The 14,359-nt window shown below is 42.6% G+C and overlaps 2 protein-coding genes across 3 annotated transcripts in view; one reads left to right on the forward strand and one right to left on the reverse strand.

The window, feature by feature from the left end:
• Positions 1 to 1,078: 1,078 nt before the first annotated feature.
• Positions 1,079 to 7,267, reverse strand: DNAlig4 (DNA ligase 4). Its single transcript, XM_075684714.1, has 2 exons — positions 5,929 to 7,267; positions 1,079 to 5,142 (listed from the first exon to the last, which is right to left on the reverse strand). The coding sequence occupies exons 1-2, from the start codon at positions 6,810 to 6,812 to the stop codon at positions 3,345 to 3,347; spliced, it is 2,682 nt and encodes an 893-aa protein (XP_075540829.1). The 5' UTR covers positions 6,813 to 7,267; the 3' UTR covers positions 1,079 to 3,344.
• A 73-nt stretch (positions 7,268 to 7,340) lies between these two features.
• The window catches only part of LOC142575380 (nonsense-mediated mRNA decay factor SMG8), a 32,438-nt gene continuing 25,419 nt past the window's right edge, over positions 7,341 to 14,359 (forward strand). For both annotated transcript variants that reach the window (XM_075684713.1, XM_075684711.1), the window contains exons 1-8: positions 7,341 to 7,448; positions 7,817 to 7,943; positions 8,075 to 8,113; positions 8,247 to 8,369; positions 10,642 to 10,725; positions 11,494 to 11,561; positions 12,486 to 12,657; positions 13,828 to 13,916. In XM_075684713.1, coding sequence (XP_075540828.1) covers positions 7,372 to 7,448; positions 7,817 to 7,943; positions 8,075 to 8,113; positions 8,247 to 8,369; positions 10,642 to 10,725; positions 11,494 to 11,561; positions 12,486 to 12,657; positions 13,828 to 13,916 — 779 coding nt within the window. In that variant the 5' untranslated portion in view covers positions 7,341 to 7,371. The remainder of the gene's footprint in view (positions 7,449 to 7,816; positions 7,944 to 8,074; positions 8,114 to 8,246; positions 8,370 to 10,641; positions 10,726 to 11,493; positions 11,562 to 12,485; positions 12,658 to 13,827; positions 13,917 to 14,359) is intronic.

A 14,359-nucleotide genomic window follows, 5' to 3' on the forward strand; every position in this document is an offset into this window, starting at 1 on the left:
GATATCAAGCTTTTCATATAGAGATCAACTACGGGCTGTCCAGAGGGTCCACTATGGCGCCATAAGGCTCGGCCTCACCGGGCTTCAGGACTGTAATAAAGTTTTGTGAATGAATGAATGAGAAAAAGAGAGAAAGCAAATCTAAAAGCACTTTGGCAAGGCTTAATGTGTCTTAATGCAAGTAGTCATGTAATGCTGTTCTCTGGTGCTTACAGTAATGCACTGGCAGTTGCTGTGAATCACTGTTAGTTACCCTTATCTGAAAATAATATAATTGATTTGGCATGTTTTTTTCAAATAATGGATTACCATGCATACTACACACTACTGGCTTTCTGCAGGTCCACTGATGTTGCCTTCCTTGCCTGAGGGTGTCTGGTCTTCTGTAGACCTCCCATGTGACTACTACAATATGATTGCAGGCAGCACAAACTTGACATAACACAAAAGCAAACACAAGTACTCGTTTGCTCCTGTGTCCATGTCAAGTTCATGCTCTCTGTACCCACCAAATTAACAAGTAGCCCGATTGCATTGCTCAGTGCAGTGATCAAGATGGACACAGAATAGTGATTACAAGTACTGTACTCAGTCATTCCTGACTGTATATTTCTGAACAGCTCTGTTTCAGTTTTAAGTAAATTTTGAATTGACTAGCTTGAACCTGCTGCAAAATGCTTATTGTGCTGAGGCAGAGCTGAAAATGAGAGAGGGGGCTGCATGAGGTGTGGCCAAAAGTTGGGCCCAATTCATGGAAAGTGGAGGTCACACGATTACATGGACATAGCCAGGAATGAGAGCACATCAGGCACCCCTGTGTTTTGTGTACCAGCATGCCACCTGCCCAGCTTCCTCTCCCTTTTCCATGAAGTGAGTGACTACCCCCCCCCCCCACCCGAAAAAAAATATTCCTGGTTAAAATTACATGATTCACACCATTACTACTCTCAACAGATTGAAGTTTGAAAAAAAGACCAGATTATAAGGCACAAGGAACAAAGTGTGATAGCATGAGGCCAATTCTGTGCAAAATACAGACCAAGGTTTGTCAGGGTATCAGGAAAACACGAAACAGTGATATTGTGACGCAGCAGTTATCACGACGTTTATTCCGCGTCAAAGATGCGGCGAACCAACCACGCCCACAGCACGGATCACACATGAGAGCCAGCCCCACAAGCGATGATGAAGAGCTCCATATGAACCCCACATGATGATGATCATGTACAGATGACAAAGAATAGCTTATAAATTCCCACAATATCATTAAAACTAGACTTCATTTCTCACAATCACGAAAACACAGCTAAAAGCACAGCAACAATCACCTAATTTATCAATTCACAAATCCATTGCATATTAAAATGTATAAATTCAAAACAAGGCAAATACAACATGGTTAAGTTAAAAATTGTAAAAGGTACATTTACACAATTCATTTGAGGAGATAAGCAGCTCATGTACAAAATCTAATCTTATTAACACAGCTAAGTGTAGCTTGCAATTGCAAACAACAGCAAAAAAGTTTCAATCTTGACTTGAGTGGATGGACTGCACACATTGGGCTGCCATCTCTCTCAATGGGACTGGTAGAAGCTAAAGAACATAGTGCTACAGCTTTGCTCAAGTAAACTTAAATGCTGAAAGAACAAAGCATATTTCGACACACCACTATGATAGCAGAGACCAATGGGCACAGGTAGCAGCAATGGACCTTTTTCCAGTATGCGAACCCTATAGTGGCCACTACTTCAACTAAATTTGACGGGCAAGACACACACGCCCCCCCCTGCTTCTCGCCTCTACGCAGTGATAATGCTTGACCAAGCAGTCTCTCGTGGCGACCATCCCTGCTTCTACTTATTCTTTTTTGTGGTGCTGTTGAACTAGCTTCTTATTGTCCTGCTCTAGCGTGCACCCATTTTCCATATACCGACATGGAGGCAACATGCTGACGCAACGTGCAGGCTATTTGTAACCAACATTTGAGAGATGTGCCAGCCTTTATTCTTCAACAGCTTGGCCACTACTTTGACCCAACTGGTGAATACATGTGTGAGTGTCAAACGCATTGTTGCAGGATTTTCTTCAGGATAAACTCAACCATTGTTTAGAGTGGCTCGACATGAATAAGGTAGTCAACATACGCATGCAAAAGCTTGCCCTCAAGAGCGGGCAGTGCAAGCAGCTCATGATGAACAAACAACATGCAAATGTTCTGCACACGTACTGCGAATGTACTGCAGGGAAAGTGCTGTTTTATCTCGAGATATGTATCGTATGGCATGGATAAGAGGGACGGGGGGGGGGGGGGGGGAGGGGCAGGAGTGCAGAAGGTGTGTGGACGTAACACATCGCTTTGTCAGGTGCGTAAAGCTTCGTTTGCCGGAAAAAAAAAAAAAAAGACTTGCGAGTTGGGTAAACTGTGGTACCACGAGTGTGTCGCTTTGGTCTCGTATGATGCATTCTGATGGGCTGCGTGGCGACACAACTCCTTTCATTTTGCCCCATGTAACCGTACAGCTATCTCCGCCTGCACTTTTCAGCGAATGGTAAAAATCCTGCGATATACATACCAGTCGATTAAAACATCATTGAGACTCCCGAATAGGTCGTAGGGAAGCAAGTGCAATTCAAATGTTCACAGTGCTGGTGGAGTGCTGTTACCAGACACAGGCTTGCCTCACTCAGCAAGAATCGTGATGACCCACTGGTAACATATTTTTTTTTTAAACTGACTGTGTGCGCCACACCAGTACAATAAGTTCAACATTCCATGCCGATTTGTGTAATCGACAGTACAGAAAGTGTCATAGTGAAGTCTTAGAAAGTGTCGAACACTTAACCTATCGCTCGAGTGTTAGTTCATGGAGCCTTTTTATTGACAAAACAGCTTGCAGTCTTTCCCACTAATTGCTGAAATGTTTCCTTTAACAAACATTCTCGCCCAGAAAATGAGCAAATATATTATTCAGTTCCTCAAGCCCATGTAATTGCCGCAGATAATGCAAGGAATCGCGCACTCACTTTGCACACCTGCCCTGCAGTAATGGCAATGCAGCTGAGGTGAGGGTATGCCCATGTGCATAGATGAATTGGAAAAAAGTCAATTGTGCTTTTACCAACATGCAGTTCTACATATACAAGTGCTGCACAGTCATATTCTTTTACACAGTACATGCACACAAGAGGTGCTTCTGTTTCCAAGTACAGCAAGTTGCAAGAGCTTTCATTGTACTGGCAGCCATTTTGATTTGCAAACAGTGATACATTAATGCTTTGGCTACAGAGGTGCAATAGCCATGCCCTGCTTCCAACAGGCACTATGACAGAGAAGGAGCCACTCATGAAAAAAGGGGCAGTTCACCAGCTCGAATGCATTCATCTATCCATTCACTATCCACTTCCAACACTTCGTCCGAAGTATCCATGCCATACGAATCAAAGACTGAATTCTCAGCTTCCCCATCCCCTGTAGAGTTCAAAACCTTACCACCATGCAATCTAATAATTAGTCTATTTAATTCGCTATCCTCGCTCAGTCTCAATGTGCAGTTTCTGAATAGGCCCCAATCTGGCCGTGAGACAAAGTTCTCCTGCTCAAACTTAAATATGAACCCTGGTAAGTCATCAACATGGCTCCACGCCTCTTTGGGAATGGTTGCAAAAAGTTCCTGCAAAGAACTTGCCGTCACAGGGGCCGTGTAGCTATCACCATATTCATCAAACAAGCTCTTCAGCCGGTTTTCTGTTTCAGTGCAGGAGCACCACAGGTCTGCTGGCTCCCATGGCCGTAGCTCAGGGGAACTGAGAAGTGCAAGAAACTTGTCTGCTTTAACAACATCCCATTTTCTCGATTTGATGAAACTGCGTGCCCTGAAGTTTAGCTTCTCTGCAACAACACAAAATGTTTCCTTGCTGGGATTTTGGACAATGGTGCCTCCCAATTCAGCGACCTGGACTTCCAGCATCTGCTTTGTGACATCACCACAGCCAGTCAGAATACACAGCTCTTTTCCCTGAAGAGTACTTCGCTTCTTCACTGCATCAGACAAATTGGCTGGCTGAAAGTGTGTGCCTAAAGACGCCTTTACGCTGGCTCCGATGCGCCTCTTTTTTGCTGGTGAACCACCATCATCGTCATCATAGCCAACAGTGGCAGTAGCCAGTTTCCCACCAGCTGCCTTCTCTAGTTCACAAAGCTCTGAATATGACAGCACATCTTGCCATGGCTTATCATGGCGAATGGCAGCCACACGAGGAAATCGCAATGTTATACCTGTCCTGAACTGACTACTACGAACCAGCTCCGAAGCTTTTATCTGAAGCACTACAGAGTCTGATGGCTCAAGGTATAAGTCTGGTTTTTCTTTAAGGCCCTGCGCAAGTACAAGCTTTTCTGGAGGTCTTTTCGGGTCATAAACTTTCCATTTGGATGTCAATTTGGCAAGCAGGTCATCCAGTTCTTTCAAGCTGTACCCCGAGCCCACTTTTGCTACTGACCAGAAAGACTGTGGCATACCATTGTCGTCGCAGTCTCCACTGGCGACACCCAAGAGAAAGTGAGAGACAATACCACTGCGACGTCCTTCTCCAAAATACCCACCGAGAATAAGCATGTCTAGATCTGAAACTAAGTTGTCCACATACTCTGGCTTGAGTTTTAGCCAGCCAGCTTTTCTTGCATTAGGTTTGTAGACAGAAGAAAGCCTTTTTAGAACAATGCCTTCTTCTTGGTCTTCGATTGATTGGTTTAGAAAACGAACAGCATCATCTCGTGTCGAACCATTCTGCCTTTTAGAGATCATTATTCTGCCAGGAACTTCCACTACAGCCTGATCAAGAAGCTTGACTCTCTCCTGAAGAGGCTTGTTGGTGACTACCTGTCCATTCAGGAGGAGTATATCAAAGGTTACAAAGCAGGGCTGTAATGATGAACTCTCTGTTAAACTTTTCACATCTACATGAGAACCTTTTGAAACAAGACGATCATTCCTAGGGTCATATCCTATTACCTCTCCATCTAAGATGCAACTTTTTACATGGCTTTGAAAGGACTTAGCTATGTACTGTGTCAAAGATCCTTCATCAGCATTGGCTCCGAAGCCAGAACTATAGTCATGGCTGCGTCGTGTGAAGTACCTGCAATAAGAGAAAGGAGTCAAAATTGAATGCAGTTGTAATGCAGGCACATAATCAGAAGAAAAGTACACAGAAATCTTATAGAAACAGAACAAAGGATTTTTTATAAGACAAACATGGACACAGGCTTTTATGTAGAAATAGCAAGCAAGGTGAATGTGATAGTCTGATCTGACTGTTCACACTTTTAGAAGTTATTGTATGCCTGTGATAGGTATTAAATAAGATGAATGTGTTCTTGTGTAAAGAAGTCAGAAGCATCAGCAGGGATCGCAATACTTGAAGCTATCAACTACTACAGCTCACTTTCTAAGCCCTGTTACAGCTGCTGCCATACTAACATACAAATTCAAACAAGACAGAGGTTCACAGAAAGATGAAAACAAAGTAATCAGCAATGGTCTAATAATGGATGCTTCAGGATAAGGACAGCACTTTCACAATCAACTTGAATTGTCATCTGGGCAACAACTTTAACATTAAACAACACATTGTTGTCCTGATAAGTACCCTCACTGAAATATTGATGCCAGCCTTAAGCATCCATTGTTCTACCAGCATGGAATGTATTGTAGAATGACCATATTCAGCTACCGCTACCCCTTTCATGTGTCATAGTGCTCAACTAGCCAATCATCTCATCCAGTTTTGCTCAATCAACCGCTAAGCACGCACTGAAAGTGATATTGCCGGAAGTGACTGCCACAGACTGTCTCCAGTGCTGATCTGTAAGGCAAAAATCTTTCATTGCCCACCTCCATATTCTGGATAACCGTATGCACACACCTGAACTCTGAGCCATTCTTGTGCACCTGCAGCCGCTCGCCATCAAACTTGGTCTCGGCGAAGAAGGGCTCGTGATTCAAGAGACGCTCGACAGAGCGCGGCTCTGCTCGCTCGGCCAGCATTGGTCGCACGGCGTTGAACAGTGCGACTTGAACAACGTGCTGCCGAATTTTCGGGTCTTTCAGTTCTCTACAAACCTTCGAGAGACTGCTGCTGTTGTCAAAAACGTCCTGCGCGTCCGGATGATAGCAGGAAAGGATACTCCCTTCGCTCATGCCCATTTTCATCTCCTTTAGAATCATTCTCACCAGCCACTTTTGTTCTGCGGCAGAAGTACGGCGCAGCAGCGTGCATAGCGCATCTCTCGTCCGTCGACTGCCTTCGGTGCCGCCGTGAGCGTGTGCATCAGACACTTCATCCAAAAGCTGATTGACGTCGGCTACTGTGAGCGTCCCTTTGGTCGGGCAGCGATTTCGCAGCACCAAATATGCAACGCTGGCGAAGTCACCAGCCTCTGCTTTCGCCACGTGAGGCGTTCTGTAGCGCAGCAACTTCTGAGCGTCTGGACTGTCCTTGCCGAGGGCGAGCACGTCGATATAAAGTTTGGCCAGAGTGGCTTCTTTGATTCCATAAGCCGGTCGATCCCTGTCCAGGTGCGGTAACAGAAGCCGCATAGCGGGAAAGAAGGAATCATCGGCTGCAGCTTGAACTCCATTCGCGGCGTGCAGTTTGTCGTGAAACTCGCGCCAATACGCGATGAACTTCTCCAGCAGGTTCCGCTTGTCGCCCCTGTCCTGCTTGCCGGAAATCTTGTCGCAGAGCTTGCACAGGTCACCGAAAGGAACTTTCTGGGCGACGGTGATTAAAAACGTCGATGTATCCATTGTAGCTTGTTTCCGAGGAGCCGTCTTCGAATGACCCTTCGAGTGTAATCGACTATTTCAAGAACACTCTACAAGGCACGAACGCATTCACGAAGTTTCATTGCACACAGCATGGCATGAAAGCGCGGCTGGCTCGTGAGATTTGGGATAATGATATTGTATTACCACATGAATCGTTGACAAAATAAACATAACATTCTCAAGTGTAGGCAACGATTTGTCTAGATCGCGGTCCACACAGCGCGTCGTAGGAACACCTCACTTTTTTTGTACATTTATCACTGGCAGCCTGCAACGAAGAGTACTGTGCGGTTGGAACAAGAGGGCAAACAACTGATCCCTACTAAATTACAGGAACAATGCGTAAACTTATGGCGCCATGATTGGCACACACAGCGCACACAGCATCGCACAGCCAAATGGCCCAGCGTATCTATGGTCGTTTTGTTTTGGATTGCGAAAGCAATGGTGAAATCCACGCGAAGGCTACCTCTCGTTCTGCGTGGGCTTCGCTCACACAATCAAGCCAATCCAGTTCAAGCCACAGTGCCATTTAAAGATGGCGCCGTCCTCAAAGAACGCAAAACCGGCACCCTATGGGCACCGCTTTTCTGTATCAAGAATTGAAGATGTGTTGTGAGTGATTTTCTTCCTATAGAGCGTATTAGTTTCGGTAAAATATTTGTCCGACAGACGTAACGTCTTGCCCTTAAAGGCTGATGCATTGAAGTTGTTTGAAGCTGGAGTACGAAGACAGGAGGGTAAGAATACAAAAGTAAAAGCAGGACAAGCGTGCGTTCTAACAATCCTATCCGTGTTCTAACCCACATGGGTTCGTAGTTGCGCTTCAAGAGACTTCGAGATTAACATCGTTCATAATCGCCATGTTGCCGATGCGCGTTTCTGATTTGTTCCATTCTTCGTATTCAAGAGAACAGCGCTGTCTCTTCGTTCCCTTCGTGCTTTTTTGCTCTTTGCCTCAAGTTATCCTTCGTTTTGTTTAGGCCGGAGCTGTCAACAGCCCTGAAAGAAAAAGTTTGCGTCGTGTCCTTTATCGGGAAAACTACATTGAAGGGAAGCAGCGTGAAAGCAAGTCTCATAGACGATGTCTTGGGCAATAATGTGCTCGAGGTAAGAGACTGGTTCGAAGATTTAAATAAGTACGCGTTAGCGCGAATAGTTCGCTTACTGTGCCTGACGCCTCCTTTGCTTCCTTGTAATTAAGGCTTCTTTTGGTTTTGCATCATCCAAACAATATGCAGCCCGAGCTTGGAGTCGAAGAAGACATCGGAAAAGACGATGTAAGTATATGTAGTCCTGCGCTAGTTTCATAGTTTTCACGCCTAACGCTTGCACCACTAAGGTATATCATGCGCGATTTTGCATATATGGTTGTTCCATTTGCAGCGAGTGTAATTAAATTTCTTTCTGCAGTTCAGAATCGAAGGCTTCTATCACCGCGAAACCCGGGTCATTTTCCTCTATTGCGTCGGGATGTTTGACTCGGCCTGCTTGGTCCAAGCGTGCCAGAGGCTGGAGGAAGACCTACACGAAAAAGTGAGTATCGCAACTGGCAATCTTCGCACGTCATAATTGACTTATGCAGCAATGAAATACATGAAGCAGCTAGCAAAAATGCAAAATAACCTCCAATGTATTCCTACAAAGTGAGAATATTTTGCGCACTGACGAGCTTCAATCCTGTAGTTACCTCCCATTGTTGCAGAACGGGAGGTAACATTCAAATGCAGCAGTGGCTACATTTGAATGACTGCGAAATACAAGAATGTTTGTTCACATCTAAAAAGCTCCATGTGGTGACATAAGCGCTCCATTGATATTGATGCTGTTGACACTATGCCCTCTTCAACAGATTGCCAAGGGGTCTGGCCATGAGGTGGAGCCAAAAAGTGTTTGTCATAGTCACAGTGTTGCTTTGGGGCATTAAATCTAATGAGCCAAATCCGCAGTTGAAACGTGTGCCCTGACTCCCTTTTTTTAAACTATAAAAAATATGTGAAAAGCACCTGTAGCAGACAGCACAATTCTAGTCCCTGAGCTGCACTATTTAAAGAGGCAGACATCACTTCCATGAGAAACCAAAAGGCGTAATCAACTAATTATCAAAATAGCACTAATTAACTTTTTGAAATCCATTACATTATGGTGCATATCAAGTTATGAATTACAGCAGCTAAGGTCGCAACAAATTCTCAGGATGACACAAGTTTTGGGGGTATTCATTCCCAAAGCAGGTGACGAAATGTATTGACGGTCCCGTTACTATTAGGATTCAATGCATAGAACTATGTTTTCTTAAAAATGTAATACCCATGTCACACGGGCGTTTGGAAGGCCTTCCAACCGATAGTCACTTGACTCAAAGGTCAAGTTCGAACTGCTACATGGGCGGTTTCGAAGACTGCCGAGTCAATAGTCTATCGAGTCAATGGAGCACCCTACAACTCTATCGAAATCTCTATGGCCTTTGAGCAACGGAAGCGGAAACAGCGCGAACATGCCCTCTCATTCACAGTATGCTCCTACTCATGGTTAGAAAAAACAAATCAAACCAAATGCTCTAAAAATACTATATATAAGTGTTATTCATTATTCAATAAAGTGTTTTTGCCACTTGACATGTGCGAACACACACCAAAACGGCAGCCGCATCAAGCGGCGCAAACGTTGCCACAGTTTCGCTACTCAACAACTTAAAAACTAAACATATATGTATGGCAATGTATAAACAATTTTTTGTTTAATGTATAAACAAACATAAAAAAATTATAGTGCTTTTAAATGGTTTTAATGTTGTTTAACTTTTCATGACATGAAAACGAAAATAAAGGTCTGCAGCGCCACACAATTTTGCGAGAAACGCCTGAACCACTCAACGGCCTTTCAAAAGTGCCGTGTAGCAGCGCGACAACTCCTTTGAGTCTATAGAGTTGTGGCGTTTCAAAGGCCGTTGACTGGAAGGCCTTCCAAATCTGCCCGTGTGACACAGGTATAAGTGGGACAACAGTGCATTTTTATGGCAAATTTTATGGTGCTTGTGACGAAACCGGTGCCATCAGAGTTTGTTCAGAGTCTAAATGCCTTTGCAAACTCACCAGCTACTATTCTTAAATTGCAGTATGTGGCGTAATGTAATTAGTAAAAAAAATTATTGATTACACATTTTGATTTCTTGTGGAAGTAAGGTCCGTCTCTTCAAATAATCCGCTTCAAGAATTAAAATTATGCTAACTGCCACAAGCAATTTTTAAAAATTCTGTATAGTTTAAAAAAGGAAAACACCCCCTATAGTTAAGTAAAAAAGTTAAATAGTGACTTTTGGTCAAAAGTGAGTTAATTAGGAACCACGGAGTTTTAGGTGCTGCGCACATAAAGTTAAAGGACACAAACCACCAGGTGTACTAAAGAAAGTTAAAGGATTATAAAGTATTGCATGCAGGGTGTGGGGCTTAGGGTGTGCAAAAACCTTTGAGTGTACTATTTCTAAAACTCCATATTATTGCACAATTTGGGATTTCAGCCAGTGAAAATAATGTGTGGCTCAGAAAAAGCAAACACCTTTTATATCTGCTGTGCAGTGTTCAGGATTTACCAACCTTAAAGTAAAAGTTTGTGCAAACTGTTTGTGGTTAGTTCATGTTTTTGTCCTGTGACTGTTTGGGCAAAACCGCAAACATAAATGTTTGTTGAAACAGCATGCATCATGGCTGTGGAGCCCTTTCAGAAACTCCTTGTTGAAACACTTAGCACGTATCATGGCTGTGAAACCCTTTCAGAAACTAACTAAATGTTTTTGTTTGAATTGCAGAGCTTCCTAGAAGTCTGGAATGACTTCCACTGCACAGTTGCACAGACAATGCTGTACCTCTTTCACCTGTCGCACCTTGTTGTGGTATGTATCCATACTGCGGTTTCTCTAATATTGTATTACATAATGATTCTTGTGAGGGACCTTTTGGGTGATGAATGTCTGAAGGGAGGGTTTATTTCAATTTTGGCCTACATGTGAACAACTGTGCTATGATTTTTGACACAACCTTTTTACTCCTTCTTGTTACAATTAACTGTTTATGCAAACAGAAGTGAGGTTTTGTAGGAATGGTAATGCATACTTTGGACGGCCTAACTTTTCGGAGGACCTATTTTTATGTTATATTTTATTATGTACATGAATGGCTTATAGTTTGTAAAGAATGGGTCCTGTGAACAATTTGAAATATATGTCCTGTCCTATGATTTCTTAATTTAATGCAAGCAAATTTCTTCAGAACCTAAGTTTGGACCAAGAATGCAGAACACCCAGCTGATAAATCAATTCTGTACGATGTGTGCAGACTTTCTAAACAGTTGTGATGAATCCTTACAGTAGCTGCATTGTGGATGACAGATCCTAAGTAAAGGTCTCCTTTATAATGCTTCTCTATGGAAGGGCACTTAGGCATTTTTTTTGCCTTCTAGGCCACTCACAGTGTCACATTGCAGACACCTGCTAAATTGGTGCTGCCTTTTTTTATATTGTTTCAAAGTGGTTGCATGTGTTGATATGAAATACAAAAGGAGGTCCTATAGTCAAAGACTGTATTGGGACCTCCACTCTAGGTGAGGTGGTGAGAGGAATTACTAAAATGGCTACGCTGTTTTCTTTTTCTTTTTTTATCAGGTTGTTCATCCAACTTCAACACTTGATGTGAGCTATGTGCACCTGTTCCGAACATTGGACAATGTCAGGTTAGCATACATAGACTCATACAACCAAATAACTGTTTGGAATTTTCTGTAACTGATGACATCATAGCTGGAATTCTTAGAATTCCCATTTATTTATGCAAAATTGAGTAGCTGCGCTAACACTAGTGTTAAAGTTGCGAAGTTAAATTTGTTTGTTGTTAATAAATGATGTGAACATTGTGTGTCCTGAACTGCAATTTTGGGACATTTTCCAATTGTACGAAAAGATAAATTTTCTTCCTTTATTCTTCCAGTGTTGCCAGTCAATGTGAACTGTTTTGTTTCTTTATCCTAATTGTCATGTATGTGTACTCATATTAGTAGCACACTGGCATAAAATAGCCAAGTAATGCACTCAGATTCCCAAAGTGCCATTCAACCATCTATATTTTGGTGCTGGTGCTCACAAATTCTGTTGCTGAATTGCATGCTAGTGTAAATGCAGCAGAAGTGTGCTGTTGTCCAAGATAGGTGCTGCATAATATCGTTGCACTTGATTTCACGGCTTCCACTGGACAAAGAGAAATACTTCCTCACACATTCCTTACTCCGGCATCCAACTTATGGTGTGATCTGATATTCTTGCAAACTTTCTGTGCACTTCAATGAGGTCTGATTGATTGATGTAGTTTTGATATATTGAAGCAACACAGGGTTCTATAAGTGACATTGTAGTGCAGGTTTTGGGATTAGTTTTTACCATCTGGCATTTTGACTTGCACCCAAAGCTCAGTATGCAAGTGATCTTGCACTCCGTCCACAGCTGAATGCAGCTGCAGTGACCGGGAATTAAACCCACAACCTTGCTCTCGTCATCAGAACATCACAGCCAATAAGCTACCGCAGCAATATTCACTCGGGTCTAATCTTATAATTGCACTGCTGTAGGCCACGTAGAGCTGATGTCTGATAAATATTTTGCAGAGTGAACTGTCAACAAGATGTCTCAGATGCATTGAAGTCATGTCCAGTGTCTCCAGAATGGCTCCAAAATGGCCGTCCTTGCTCCCCAAGGGTGCTCTTTGTGTTCTTGACTTGCCCTTTAGAAGGAAGCACCACTGAGCTCCTTGATGTAAGAGTGAAGACCAAGCCATCGGTAAGTTAAGTGATACTGATACTAATGTAGATGCATTGGTATAGTAAAAAAAAAGGAAAATTATTACGCTCATGTGTAAGACAGAGAGAAAGAGGGAGGAAGATTACATATGTGACTTGCGCGGTCACTTTATTGAGATGGGATACAACTATGCCCACTAGAAAATGACTTTTTCCCTTCATTCCGGATCTTTTCTTCTTGTTCTACTTGTAGGCTTCTGTGCTCTTGAAGGAGTTCGAGTCTAGAAATGCTAGTACAAGTGTCTTCTCTATAGCAATGGAAGTTCGCAATTCATTACTGCTTCAGCAGTAAACCAGGTTTTGTTTAGCTTTTATATATCTGAAGAGTTAATATTCATATTTGCATCAGGAAGCTGGTAGGTTGATCTCTCTGCTTTGGCAGATTCAGTATGTTGCGTCAGTAGTATATCATATCAGTCTGCTTCTTTAACATACTGGTGATAATTCCGCCAGCAGTGGAAATCACCATCTTGAATGCCAGGATGTTTTCTGGTACCTTTTCTGGTACCTGGATGTTTCTTTTGGTTCAAGAGTTGTGAAACATTTTGGGTGCACATGTCATTCATGTGCACCCTTATGTCGACTCTTATGTCATACATGTGCAGACATGCACATGTATAAAAAACAACCAAAAAAAAAAAGAAAACTTTTGCTCATACTGCAAAGCATGTACAAAACGTGCAGGTTTCTCACTTTAGCCAACCTGTGAGCCAAGGACTCTTATTCTTATATTCAAGATATGGGAGGAGGGGGGTGGGCGGCATATCAAATATGAATAATTGAAAATTTATTTCAGAAGAATATGGCCAGGATACTCAAAATGGAGAATAGTAAGGACTCGAAGTAGCTTAGGTTGCACATTTACCTTTAAAAAAAAAGCAACACACAAATTGTGTAGAGTGTGTAAAAGTGTGTGTTACATTATTTTTCTGCAGACATGTCCTCCTAAACTTCCTTGTTTGCCAGGTCACATAGAGAGAGCAAGCATGTAGCACTTATTTGAGCTCACTAACAATTAGCCAGCACTACACGCATAGCTCTTGCATATGCTACGATGACAATTAGAATTGATCTCTGTCAACCACAAATGGGTGTGTGTTTGCCATGTGGCTCGTTCATTGTCTTCAAATGCTTTTCTTTACCTTCATAGAAATTGTCCCCTATCAAGAAACTGGAGCATTCTTTGGAAGACCAAGTTTACAGGATCCTTAGAAAGAGTAGAGTCATCACCAACATCAGGTGATCCTAAGATTCAAGCTATACAGCCTTTGTAGTGTCCCATTCCGTGGTGTTAGGCATGATGTGCATCTGTGAACCTCAAGTCGTGACGTGCAAGGCATCGTTGATGTTATCTTTAGTTACTGCTTTTGCAAACATTGCATGAAACAGCAGATTTTGTAGGCATAATTGCCTGCCTAGAAGTGTACACTGTATAAAATATGGAACTGTGCCATTGATAAAATGCTGAATATTTTCTCTTGCAGGTCTCTCAGCCACAGCAAATTAGTACAAGCACAGACACAAGAACATTAAAGATAATAGTAATAACAATAAATTAAAGAGACAAAAACTTATTCTCAATGCTCTGCACAATCTTTCACTGTGTGGCAAAGCCAACTTAACCATTTGTTCAACTTATAGTACACTGCATGCCTTAGTACTACGCCGTAAAATTTTAGTTG

This window comes from Dermacentor variabilis, chromosome 3 (assembly GCF_050947875.1).
Source record: "Dermacentor variabilis isolate Ectoservices chromosome 3, ASM5094787v1, whole genome shotgun sequence".
Taxonomy (NCBI): domain Eukaryota; kingdom Metazoa; phylum Arthropoda; class Arachnida; order Ixodida; family Ixodidae; genus Dermacentor; species Dermacentor variabilis.